Source organism: Cervus elaphus, chromosome 20, assembly GCF_910594005.1.
Source record: "Cervus elaphus chromosome 20, mCerEla1.1, whole genome shotgun sequence".
Lineage (NCBI taxonomy): Eukaryota > Metazoa > Chordata > Mammalia > Artiodactyla > Cervidae > Cervus > Cervus elaphus.
The window spans coordinates 24,030,309-24,043,464 of record NC_057834.1 but is presented as its reverse complement, the minus strand read 5'-3'; the positions used below and the strand labels follow the sequence as shown (position 1 = coordinate 24,043,464).

The 13,156-nt window shown below is 42.0% G+C and overlaps 1 protein-coding gene across 6 annotated transcripts in view; it reads left to right on the top strand.

Moving 5' to 3' along the window:
• Nucleotides 1-13,156, top strand: part of ILDR2 (immunoglobulin like domain containing receptor 2) — a 65,936-nt gene that overhangs the window by 20,542 nt on the left and 32,238 nt on the right. For all 6 annotated transcript variants that reach the window (XR_006335756.1, XM_043877379.1, XM_043877376.1 and 3 more), the window contains exon 3: nucleotides 1,063-1,182. Coding sequence is in view for 5 of the 6 variants with exons in the window: in XM_043877379.1 (XP_043733314.1) it covers nucleotides 1,063-1,182 (120 nt within the window). In the remaining variant the exon portion in view is untranslated. The remainder of the gene's footprint in view (nucleotides 1-1,062; nucleotides 1,183-13,156) is intronic.

Below are 13,156 nucleotides of genomic sequence, written 5' to 3'. Positions count from 1 at the left end.
CTGATAATAAATTTATTATTATAATAAAACAAATAAATTATAAAATATAAATAATTTTAATAAATTTTATTAAATATAAACATTTATATTTATTTATATATTTATAAATATAAATATTTATTTATATATTTATAAATATAAACATATTTTAATAAATATAAATAAATTATAAAAACTAAATAAATTTATTATTATAATAAATTTATTATCAGCACTGAATTGAAATGGGTTCTAGTGAAAGCGTTCTCAGTCAAATACTTTACACCTGACACCAGCCTTTATTGCCCTTGACTCAGAAAGTAAACTTCCCTAAGAAGTTCTCTGCTGGGAAAGGGATGATGTGTCTAAGTGCAGAGCCAGGTCGGTGCACAGCCCAAGTCCCAGGCAGTTTTGCATCTGTTCCACTCTTTCTCCTGGTCCCTAAAGCTTTGGAGAAGAGAAGGTCCAAAGTCTGGTATGACCTACTTGATTGTTGGAATTTTGAAGAACTCCTGTGAACCTGTCGGGCTTCCCTGGTGGCTCAGACAGTAAAGACTCGGCCTGCAATGCAGGAAACCCGGTTTCCATTTCTGGGTTGGGAAGATCCCCTGGAGAAGGAAATGGCAAACCTCTCCAGTATTCTTGCCTGGAAAATCCCATGGACAGAAGAGCCTGGCAGGCTAACAGTCTATGGGGTTGCAAAGAATCAGATACGACTGAGTGACTAACACTTTTCACTTCCTGTGAACTCAGCTTATTTCCAGGAGTCCAGGTTAATTCTGGAATTTACTTGGTTTTCAGGGGCCTCTGTAAGCCTGGTTGAAAACAAGTGTTCTATTCCTGAAACCAGCCTGCAACTAGACCAGTTTCTGGGTGTGAATTCTCTCGCCTTAGGGATGCTAGTTTTTACTATTGCTTTGTTGTTTGTTTGTTTTCAGTAAGCAAACATCATGTCAACCACCATTCAGGTAAAAAAATAGAACACTGCAGACACCCAGAAGCACCCCACTTCCACCCACCCTCTGTTGCTTTTTTCTTCAAAGGACAGAATTTAGAACCAGGTCCTTCTCTTTGTGATAACAGATGCAGATCTTCAAATTGGAAAACTCATGTGGGGAGACAGCGGACTGTATTACTGCATCATCACCACCCCTGATGACCTGGAGGGCAAGAACGAGGATTCCGTGGAGGTACTGGTGCTGGGTAGGTGACAGCCCTCAGCAATATTTTCATCTTAGCCCGCTTGCACTGCTCCTTCTTCTCACTTCTCCCTGCATGTATCAACAGGTGGCACACACAGGCTTTATCTTTGGTGCACAAACTGATTTTAGAATATGGTCTCTATGAGCAGTAGCCGTATTTGTTATATTTTGTTTCTTGGCTGCTATGATCCCCTTTTTCGCATTGCCTAAATGTTTCTTCTGCTTTCTTAGTTTTTTTCTCCTCCTTTCCACTTGTACCTTTAACCCTGATTTCTTTCTGCTTATTCTTTACGTACGCTACTAGTGAGGAAAATGCCAGACACCTTTGAAGCAGGGTGGAGACAGGAATTCACTGGTGTGTTAGGATCTCTTGAGGCCTCTGGGAATCTTTTCCCATCATTCAATTATCTCCCCTTAAGGCAATCCTAAGGAAAGATGGCTGTGCACTTTTAATAATAAAAGGTACCCAGTGAAAAGAGCTCGGGGTAGACCTACTAGTGTTTAATTGGAGGGCAAATTTCTTGAAAGCTAAAAGTGCCTGAATTAGTCTCAAAGCAAATATAATCTAATCCTTATTAATATTAATTCCCTCATAAGTGAAAACTCATTACTTTTGGCTACTTTTCTGTTTTGTGGATTAGAAGAATGTCAGTGGGAAATGACCTCCTTGTATGAAACTGAAGAACTGAGCACATATTTCATGCTCTATAAATGTTAGTTGAACAAGAAAATTGGAATAAAACATACAGAAATTAAGAAACAACATTAACTGTAGGATAAAATGTACATCCTTGAAGTGATTTTCAAAAGAAATTACATTTTTTGTAGCTTCTAAGAAACCAGGTGATAACAATTTGGGGGCATAAATAAGGTGCTTTATTTTAGGGCAAATAAAATTAAAGGTTAATTTTTACCTGCTGTGAGAAATTCAGTGCCCAGGGAGAAAATGGAATTTTCTACTTAGGATTTTTAGTTTTACTCTATCATGACTGGCAAATCAGGTTTACTGTTGCCTTAATTTTACAGTTTACAAAATGGACTGAGGTAACTATTAATTATTAACCCTTTAATAATAATCAATGAATTGATGCTTCAAATTGTGGTGCTGGAGAAAACTCTTGAGAGTCCCTTGGACTGAAAGGAGATCAAACCAGTCAATCCTAAAGGAAATCGACCCTGAATATTCATTGGAAGGACTGATGTTGAAGCTCCAATATACTGACCACCTGATGTGAAGAGCCGAGGCATGGGAAGAGACCCTTATGCTGGGAAAGACTGAAGGCAAGAGGAGAAGGGAGCAGCAGAGGGTGAGATGATTAGGTACCATCACTGACTCAAAGCACATGAATTTGATCAAATCCTGGGAGATAGTGAAGGACAGAGGAGCCTGGCATGCTGCAATGAATAACTGCTGTGATCTGTAAAAGAATGGGAAATATGACATATATTCAAAAGGGAATAAAAATGTAAAAGGCTTATATTGACATTGTAAAAGACTACAGGACAGTCAGATTCAGGATCTGCTGTGCCTCTGTAAATCTGTAGGAAATAAAAAGATAAATTTCTGCCTAATAACACAACTCTAATGGTCAAGTTTGAAGGAACAAGCGGCTCATTGAGCCTGCAATTAGCTAATTGTGAACACAAGTTATTTGGCCAGTGCAACCATTTGCAGCAAAGTAATTGCTTGTGAAGGAAAAGGAGGTCAGGTAAAAACCACTTGAAATAATTTGGTCCCAGTTCTGCAAATGTGGGGAAATAATAGAGTGAAAGCCTTGTCATTAGAGGATGTGCCTGAAGTATATGAAGGGCATTCCTCTGGTTTGAAACATACAGGGTAACTTGGGCAAAGATGCTATCCTCAGGACCAAAAGTGGGGTGAAAGGAAGGCTCAGATGAAAAGGGTCAGCAATGATGGGAGAAAAGATAAGAAAAATTAGTGTTATCCTAAAAAGGGATCAGAAAGACCAAATGTGGATGCTGCAAATCAGATAGAAGCAGCACATTTGTGAGATAAACAGATACACAGTGGAGTTCTTAGGGAGGAGAAACACGTCATTCTGCTATTGTTGTTGTTTAGTCGCTAAGTTGTGTCCGACTCTTTTGCAAGCCCAGGGACTGTAGCCCACCAGGCTCCTCTGTCCATGAGATTTCCCAGAGAAGAATACTGGAGTCTGTTGCCATTTCCTTCTCCAGGGGATCTTCCTGACCCAGGGATCAAACCCGGGACTCCTGCTGCTTCTCCTGCATTGCAGGCAGATTCTTTTCCACTGAGCCACTGGGGAAGCCAGTATCCCACATTAATTAGAACTGTTCAAAGCATGGTAGATTTGCCGTGTAAACTTTTTAGGGCAACACTGGTTGTGTTAGTTAATTAAAGGTGTTAGTCTGAAATCTAGGAGAATTTTCTGAATGTAGTATTTACTTTCCAAATGCAACATTCTGAATCTTCTTGGTCTTGACACCCCATTATGGAATTTTTCAATTCCATAATTTTGTCACAGTTTTTTAAAATTCTAATTATTTAGTGGTTATATCCTGCAGGCCTGTTCATGAGGTATTCTTTTTATGTGAGACCAAGAGAGCAGCCTGATTTCTGAAGTTAACCTCAAGGAGATAAAGACCTCAATAGGAAGATAACGGTCCATAGTTTGCTGACTACAACTGTCATGAGCCGCTTGTGGTCACTGAACTTACTATGAGGAATAGTTGGAGGAACTGGGAGGATTTGGTCTTGTGAAAGAGGAGTTGGGAAAGGGAGCATGTGAAGTCTCTCCAGATATCTGTAGTGAAATTGTATAGGAGAGATTGGAAACTTACCCTATGTAGCTAGGTAAAACTAGACCCAGGAGTGGAAGTTACAAAGGGAGGGAGTCTGTCTCAGGATAAAGGACTGTTAACAATCAGAGAGACATCTGAAGATGCAATGTTCTTAGGAGTATTAATTTCTATGTCCTTAAGAAGGTGGAAGATTTCTTTTGAGTTATTGTATCAGGTATTTATAGGAAAAGGTGTTCAACTCACTTATTTTTTAGCTTTATTTCTAATTTAAAATTATTGGTTTAAAAAGTAGATGAATATGAGTGATGTGACTACTCTGATAAATGAGAAAATGACTTCCCGGTAATTCAGTCCTCATGACAGAGATAAAAGGGTTACAGGTTGCTCACAAGAACATGCAGGATAGCATTCACTCAAAAGGAAGCCAGTGGGGATGCACTGTGGTCTTCTGTGGTAGGTCAGTGTTAAAAGAACTGATTCCACAAGAATAAGAGGAAACCTGATGGAGGCTTGTAGGAACTGGAACGAGCTCTTCTTAGAGGATGCTCACAGCATGAGGAATAGAAAACTGTAGAATTTCAGATGACCAATTAGTAAGGGAGATAGTTAAAGGAATAAATCAGAGGCAAAGTTAAGAAGAATTTGTTTTTTTCATTATACTCACAAAGGTAAAGTTGGAAAAGTTAATGGAGCAAGGTTATGAAGTGTCTTATATGTCAGACTAAGAACTTTGTGTTCCATCTGAAGACTTTGGGGAGCCAGTGAAGAAGCCACCACAGAGCAATGAAATTAGATTTCAGGATCAGAATAAAAGTAGCAGGGTAGACAATACATTAGAGAGGAGTACTAGAACAGAGGGGTCAGTTAGGGGGTACTGCAGCAGCATGCGTGAAAGGGCATGAGACTCTGAACCAGAGTAATGAACTGAGAACAGACAGCATGGAAACATTTCTGAGAGGGAAGTGATGGATTCTGAGAGAGAGGAATTGAGTCAAAAGGACACCATGATTTATCGTTAACTGGGTAGCCAACTGTTCTGTCAACCAAGAGAGAGGCTACGGATTGGAAACCAGGTTAGAGAGGCAGGAGAATGAGTTTGGTTCTTAATACATGGAGTGTGAGATGTCTTGATGACAATTAGAAATATGGTCTGGAATTCAGTGGAAAAACAGGGATTAGAGATAATAGATTTGAGAGTCATGAATGATAGTCACAACCATGAAAGAATAGATGAGTCACCCAAAAAGATTATATGAAGTGAAAAGGGCCAAGGACAGAACCTTATCAGTCTTATATTCTGGTTTGACTTCATGTGAGTGGTGACATTGGTACTGCGTGTATATTTGTCTTAATTTCCCTTACAACACTGGACCCTTCTCAGTAGCACTGGAACATGAGCTCTTCAATGGCCAGGACCAGTTCTCATTCATCTATTTGCACTGGTTTGCAGAGTTTCTAGAATAAAGAAGTTTAAGTGAATGTTTTTTTAAATGATAAATGGGCAGAATCTGTAACTAATACTTACTTTGTACGTCTTAAATATTAGTCAATGCTGCGTATGTATTTGTTGACTTATGAAGTGTTAATACAATAAATGTTTACAGTCTCAAGTGAGATATAACATCGTTTAATCTCATTGGTCATGATTCTTTATCTAGGTATTTAAATTTTTCCTAGTGACAGAACCATCAGGAAATATGGTTGAAGCCACAATACTACACAACCTGTCTATATTACGAAGCTATAGAATGCTCCCTGGCATCAATCATGTTTTCAAAAATGTAACTGCTGCTTTAGGTAATGGTTTTTACTTGTCCCAGATTTGCTTTAGTGCTTCATTTCATTTCTCAGTGAAACGGCCTATAATCATTAACCTAGGCCCTCACTTCAAAGACAGAGTTGTCCTTGTCTGCACTGCGTCCTCCCCACTGAGTATGACCTACCTTCTCTCCCCAAACATCTGAGCCATCTACGAATTGCTGCTGATGCTTCTTTCAGAGGTTCAGAAATATCCAAAGATGTGATTTAGAGAAATGCGAGGATAACCGCTGATTCACCATTAAACTCAAACACTATACTGAACACTTTGTTATCTTTTTGATGATTCAGAAGGTAGAGTCATACTGAAGAAATGCACGTGGTGTTTAGGGTGCCTTGAGATGATAGTGACAGGTACCTTAAAAATATTTAGATATGTTTCGGATCGTAGGGCCATACCAGCAGACAGTTACAGAAGGTGGAAGTGTCCAGAAAATCTGCCACCCTGAGATTAGACATTGGTCTAGGATCAGGAACAATCTGTTTATAACCTGGAACCATGCCACTGTTAGGATAGGAATAAAGTCCCCCTGGGCAGCTCCAGCTGGCAGGAAAAGGACTTCACCATTCAGGAAGCCTCAAGTAGGGAAGTTGCTATTTTAAAATCTAAAGGCAGCTCGCCTTGTTCTTACTTCTTTCTATGCACAATGTAAGGGCCTGACCCCTTCTTTCTGATGTCTCATGTGATAGCTTGTTTTTTAAGGGCCAAAATAAAAAAGGAGGGAAAGGGCCCCAGCAAAAACATGGCGCAATGAACACTTGTGCTTCTGGACTGAGAAAAGAATAACAGTACATGAGCCTGTTTTATGAGCATGTTTCAACATGGAACAGGTTCTCTTGCCTGGGTTATCAGGATAAACAAGATGGCTTTAGCGTCCTTTCTATAATTTTGACTTTATCTAAAATACCCACAAATTGCAGAATTAATTCTCTATCTAGGGTGATGCCCAAATACTGCTGTCCTGTTTTGTTTAATACTGCTTCTGTTTTAGGGAAAGTGATACCTCTTTGTTATAAAAACCAAACAAAACAGAAAACACAAGAGAAGAAAATATCTTTTAAAAAATTCACCACCCAGAGCTAACTATTGTGTTCTTCAGAACTCTTTTAATTGCAAGGCATAGATTCTCAAACTGTCTTAGGGGAACTTTTTGGCTTGCTGCTGCTGCTAAGTCACGTCAGTCGTGTCCGACTCGGTGCGACCCCATAGACGGCAGCCCACCAGGCTCCTGTCCCTGGGATTCTCCAGGAAAGAATACTGGAGTGGGTTGCCATTTCCTTCTCCAGTGCATGAAAGTGAAGAGTGAAAGTGAAGTCGCTCAGTCGTGTCTGACTCTTTGCAACCCCATGGACTGTAGCCTGCCAGGCTCTTCCATCCATGAGATTTTCCAGGCAAGAGTACTGGAGTGGGTTGCTGTTTCTTTCTCCATGGGATCTTCCTGATCCAGGGATCAAACCTGGGTCTCCAGCACTGCAGGCAGACTCTTTACCGTAACCAGTAATTCCAAGGGTGTTCCTAACTTCAAGCCTGGCTGAGTTCCAGTGTCCAGATTATGTTTTAAATATCTCCATCTCCTCTGTGTTAGACTCATTCTCCAGCAGGCTGCCTCCAAATGTGACCCCTAGCAGATCTTTAACACCTTTGATCTCAACTGCCTCTCTCCATAGTGTAGCCAAAGTCCTATTGTTGGGGGTGGGCTGTGCATTCTGAGAGGAATATAGGTACCACCAGCCCCAAATGAACCATATGAATTGAAGGGAAAAGGAGTAGCTTCATAAAGAGAAATGGACATTTGTTTCCAAATGAAGAAGTAAAGAATGCCAGGCGGGCAAAAACACACACTGTTAATATTTTGTGGAATTCATCAATTTCTGCTTCTTTTTAGGCCAAATGCAATGCTATTCCAGGAGGCTAGAAATAGGCTTGCTCCCAGCAGGTCCTTGTGAGTAGGCGCTAAGTTGGAATTGATTCTTCCCTGTGAAGGTAATGCAGCAGAATTACCTATATTTTCCTGTCATGCTTCTATTTTTCCTTCCATCTCCTGTGATTTATCCTGAAGTACAGTACATATTACCTCGACAAGAGGTGGAGAAACAGGCATGCATTAAATTTTTTAAAAATCAAATTATTCACAGTACTGTGCCTGAAATTGTTATTCTGGTCTAAAATCAACTTTCTGGCCTACTAGCATTAAAAAGCCATTAAGAACATAATGAGAAATCAGGGAATTCTAGGGAGGGACATCTCAGAACTAGTGATCCACTTTAGGGATTTTTGATAGGAGTCTGTTTCTATAGCTGTGCAGAAATACTCAGGCACTCACCCCTCTGTCTGCGCTGCCTCAATTTGAATCCCGTTGTACTTCCCCCCCCTCCCCCATTAGTTCTGGCTGTTTAGAAAGATTACCTGTTGCCAAGACTCCCCCTCCCCCTTCTCTTCCTCGCTGCCAGCCCGTGCTGCTAACCAAGGAGATTTTGCCGATTAGAAGGGCTTCAGCTCAGAGAGTTCCCATGGCAACAGACTCCTCAGAGGTCTTTGTTGCCTGCTAAAACTTTGATCTCTGAGAGTGGCTGCTGCTGTTTTTCTCTAAGATTTACAAACAGAGGAAGAGGAGAAAAGAATTGGAGGAGAAGAAAAGTTTACTCCTGGCCAAAAGGAGAGAAGGAATTAATTACAGCCACGCTCTAGCCATAAATCTGGAGGTTACTCCTTTGGAACATTTTCCATTTGGACCATTTCTACATTTTCATTTGTAGACTCGATTATATTTCAGCTATTTTGGTTTCAAATGAAAAACTTAAAGTGGAGTTGATTCCTCTTGGAAGGTGGACCTATCCTATCCATCTTCAGATTTCCAGAAGAGTTGAGATAACTGCTCCGGCTGCCATGAAAGCGGACACACAGAACTAATATCGGGAGAGAGCTTTTTAGGACCCAGATCCACTGGCTCTTCTCCCAGCCCTCTCTCTTAATTCTGGCCTACTCTGTCCAGAGCTTACCTACATGCCTCTGTTGATCTTGGTTTTGAGAAGAACCAGAGTAATATGTTGAAGGAGTGGAGAAGAAGGAAGAGGCAGAAAAATCAGCCAGGCGTCAATAAGAAGTTGATTCTGTTTAATGGCTGTCAGTGAGCCTTCTACCATCTGAGGAGTGGAGTGGGGTTTGTGGTTGCTCCAGCGACTGGGGTTCATGCATTTCACCCTTTGCAAGAAGCCTCTGATGGCCTTCACACCTCTCTACTGCGCAAGCACCACCTTGTTCTTTGATGAGCATCATGGAATGGAGTCAGTTTTGCTTCAAGTGTGACTTGTATTTGCATTATGATTTAACTTTGAACCAGTCTTTTTTGCATACTATGTCCCTAACACAGGGAGGATACAAAATAAATAAAAGGCACTGTTCTGTCCCTATATAAATTACCATCTTTTGATAAAGATAAATATTATATTTCTGAGGCAATGAGAGAACAATACAAGAAAAGTTAAAAGGTGTATTGATATTAAATATCTAGGCTACTGATTCACAAGAGGGGCCACTTTTGCCCCCCAGAAGATATTTGGCAATATTTGGAAACATTTTGGTCATCACAGCTTGTGGGATGCTATGGCATCTAGCGGGTAGAAACCAAGGAGAGTGCTGAATATCCCACAATGCACAGAACAGTCCTCCCACCTCCAACAAAGGATTATCTGTCCCCACATGTGAATAGTGATAAGGTTGCAAAACCCTGATCTTGATCAAAGGTCAATCTGGATACTGGATATGGTCCACTGTGAAGAGCATGGGCTTTGAGGGGGTCACATTTATGTGGATTCAGTGCAGCCATGTAACCTTTAATAACTAAATGTTGATGAGTCATGGTTTCCTTATCTGTAAAAATGAGGGAGGAAAAACAAAAGTTAACATGGAAAACCTATGTGAGGATTAAATAGCACAGAACACAAACTCAGTAAATGTCAGTTCGGGGCTTCCCTGGTGGCTCAGCAGTGAAGAATCCGCCTGCAATGCAGGAGACTTGGGTTGGGAAGTTTGATCCTTGGGTTGGGAAGATCCCCTGGAGAAGGAAATGGCGATTCACTGTCCAGGATTCTTGCCTGGGAAAGCCCATGGACGGAAGAGCCTGGCGGGCTACAGACGGGGGTCACCAAAGAGGTGGACACAACTGATGACTAAACAGCAACAGCAAGATGTCAGTTTCCTTTTCCTACTTCTTCCCGTCCCCCACGCCTCATTTGCAGATTGCCACCCCCCTCTGAGGGAACACTCTAGGGAATTCTGTGTTCCGGGACTCGTCCTAGAGAGCCGATTTTCCTTTAGCCTGGTCCGTAGGCAGAGGCTTTTAATGAGCCATCTGAATTGGCGATCCTGTTACTAATAGGTTCATGTTTTTCCCGATGACATCTGTGCGGCGCTGTGCAGTGGTGACCCTAATCAGCCCCGTGGGAATCTTCCTGCTAGTGGGTTTCAGGGTGTTCTGTCCCAGCATGCAATCTTTTGGTTGCTATGTTTTGGTAGCTGTTGAAAGCCCCTGTTTGTCAGTTAAATACAGTGTTTGCTATCTGACCTACATACAAGGATTAGGTCATACAAGCCACTCGATGAAGGCTGGAAGGGTTTGGGGAATGCCTAAGACTTGGATTAGGATCTGGATGGACTTGGAAAGACCTTAGATAGGACAACCTTATAATTTCTTGTCCAAATTAAGATACTCTTGAGAGTAAAAAGGGGAGACTTTAAGTAACTAATATCAAGACAACAGACATACAGGTGTGATGATCATCCCACCTTTAGACATGATCACCAGGAAGGTTTTTTTTTTCCTTTCTTTTTTGATTATAGAGAACAGAAGAGCCAGAGGAGCTGGGAGCAAATTAGTTTCAGCTCACCTTCACCTGCTGACCCCAGGATGTTAGCAGGCATTCTAATTAGGGAGTCTATGGATGTGCACCAGCTTCCCTGGTAGCTCCTGCCAATGCAGGAGACCCTGGGTCAGGAAGATACCCTGGAGAAGGGAATGACAACTCACTCCAATATTCCTGCCTGGAGAATTCCATGGATGGAGGAGCCTGGTGGGCTACAGTCCATGCGGTCACCAAGAGTCTGACACCACTGAGCAACTAACACTTTCGCTTTTACAGGACTGTGTACGTCTCCATCCATTTAGTAGAAGCGAGCAAAGAGGTGGTGGTTTGCGGTGCTACTTGTTCACTGAAAAATGTGTGCGAAGATTTCTGAAGGGTAAAGGGCGTTTAGGCCCTTCACTGCCCTGGGTTGTTAAGAGAACAAACGAAGTCTGGAAGGCACTCATTGCCCTCCCCTCACCCACAGCCACCCGGCCCGAGCTGTGGCTGCTGTCCCCTCCCCCCTTCTTCCGTCGAAGCCTTTATCCCGCCTCACTATTTTTGCTTCACTTGTTGCTCATCACTGTGGGAGGAAGCTGGGCCTTCAATCAGTGCGCATTCCTGGAGCCCGCGGTTGCTGTGGTTACCCGGGCGGGAGCCGGAGCAGCTGGGGCAGCTCGCCTGGCGCATTGTAGTCGGGGCTCCCGGCGGCGGGCGCGCTGAGCTGGTGCGCGGGAGGGCGGGGACGGGGCCGGCAGAGGGGAGGCTCTGGGGGCCCGCGGGGGGGTGGGCGCCGCCGAAAATCGGCTCAGCTCTGGAAAGAAAGAATGGCAGCCCTTGGAAGTCGGTCAGGAGACAGTGATGGCATTTTTCTCCAAAGCCAGCTGCTGCTATTGGAGCGTGCCGCTTTTCGTTCACTAGGGGATAGTGCCTCTGAGTTTGCTCTGGGAAATGCCCCATGCTCAAGCCCCTCACACTGAGAGGAGGCTGGCCATGGAGGCAAGGGCAGAGCTCTGACCACCCAAGGCCTATCCAGTTGTGTGCCCCTGCGGTCCGCCTCGGACATCCTGGGCTGTTTTGCTTAAGGAACCTAGCCATGTTGGTACCTTCGCATCTGTGCTGGTCTGATGGATGGAGCACAGTGAGCTCAGGAAATCACAGTGGGCACCAAGAAACTCAATTTCCTTCTTCCATTAAATCCCACCCTCCTGTATGTCCTTTTGGAGTCAAATCTACCTGTCTTCAGCATTTTTTCGTCTCATGCCAAGTTGAGCATGTTATATTACTAATAATACCTTTGCATCTGTTCACTCTAAGACTAGGGAGTTGGATCCCTATAGCACTTTGCAAAGACAGTGCTTCACAGTCATTTTTATTATTACTTTTAGTAGTTTGTAGCAGCACAGTGAATACCTTTTAATTAGCTCACACTGTGTTATGTATTCAGTAATCATTTTCTGGTCACAACTTTAAAAGGTGTTGAATTGTTAACCATCTCCAACCCAAAAATTATACTTGAGTTATGTAAGTAGAGCAATAATGCCACAAACACAGATTTCTGCATTTCTCATGCAAAGACTAGAAATGCTTCACATCTCTAACATTTCTAAATTTAGAATAAGCAAAGCTTGAGGAGGAGTGAGATATTGGGAAAAATGCAAGAATACTGGTGAGTAGACTCAGGTTCTACTCCTGGTTTGATTATTAGTCAGCTATGTGATTTGGGGTAAGATTTTTAAGCTCCCTGAACCTCAGGTTCTTGAAAAGGTGAAATGGATTATGGATTAGATGACCTCTGAAATCCTTTCTAGCAATACAGTCTGGTTCTAGAATTCTGTGTGACTAGAAGTCAGTGCCTTAGGCTAAGCTTACAACCACTGCCAAAAAGCCTGAAGCATTTATTAACAGTTAATTGCAGATGGTCTAATATTAGTCATTTTGTGGAGAGAATTCAATGTCAGAATTACTCCCTATAATTTGAAGTGAACTAAAATGAAAGGGACACAAAAAGAAAAAATACACACATGAAATGCTTACATAGTTTAAAAATACATATAAATGAGAAGCTATGTCCACATTTGTGATGCATAATCATAAACTGTATATATTGAATGCATGGTTGCCATGGGAATATACAATAAAAACAGATGTGTGTGCCCTTGGGAAATTTCCAATTTGGGGGATTCCAAATAGTCATAGAAACAACTTTAAACTTTAAAGGACCAGAGAGAAACATCTGATCTTCTCAGAGACTTAGGAGAGAAACATTCTGGAGGGTTAGGAGCTGAGACAATAGGGGTGGATATAGTACATCACTGAAAAGGGATCCAGGGAATCTTAGGAAAACTTGGAAATATGATGAACCCCAGATGTGCATTAAGCAGAAGGGGAAAGGAGGGAACCTCAAGGATCTGGGGAAGAAAAACATTCTAGATTATCTTGAACAGAAGGTTCATTTTATAATATATTGGCAAACCCAAGCAGGACTCCAAGTTAGTACATTTCAGAGAAATGGATGGAGGTATCTATGTTGT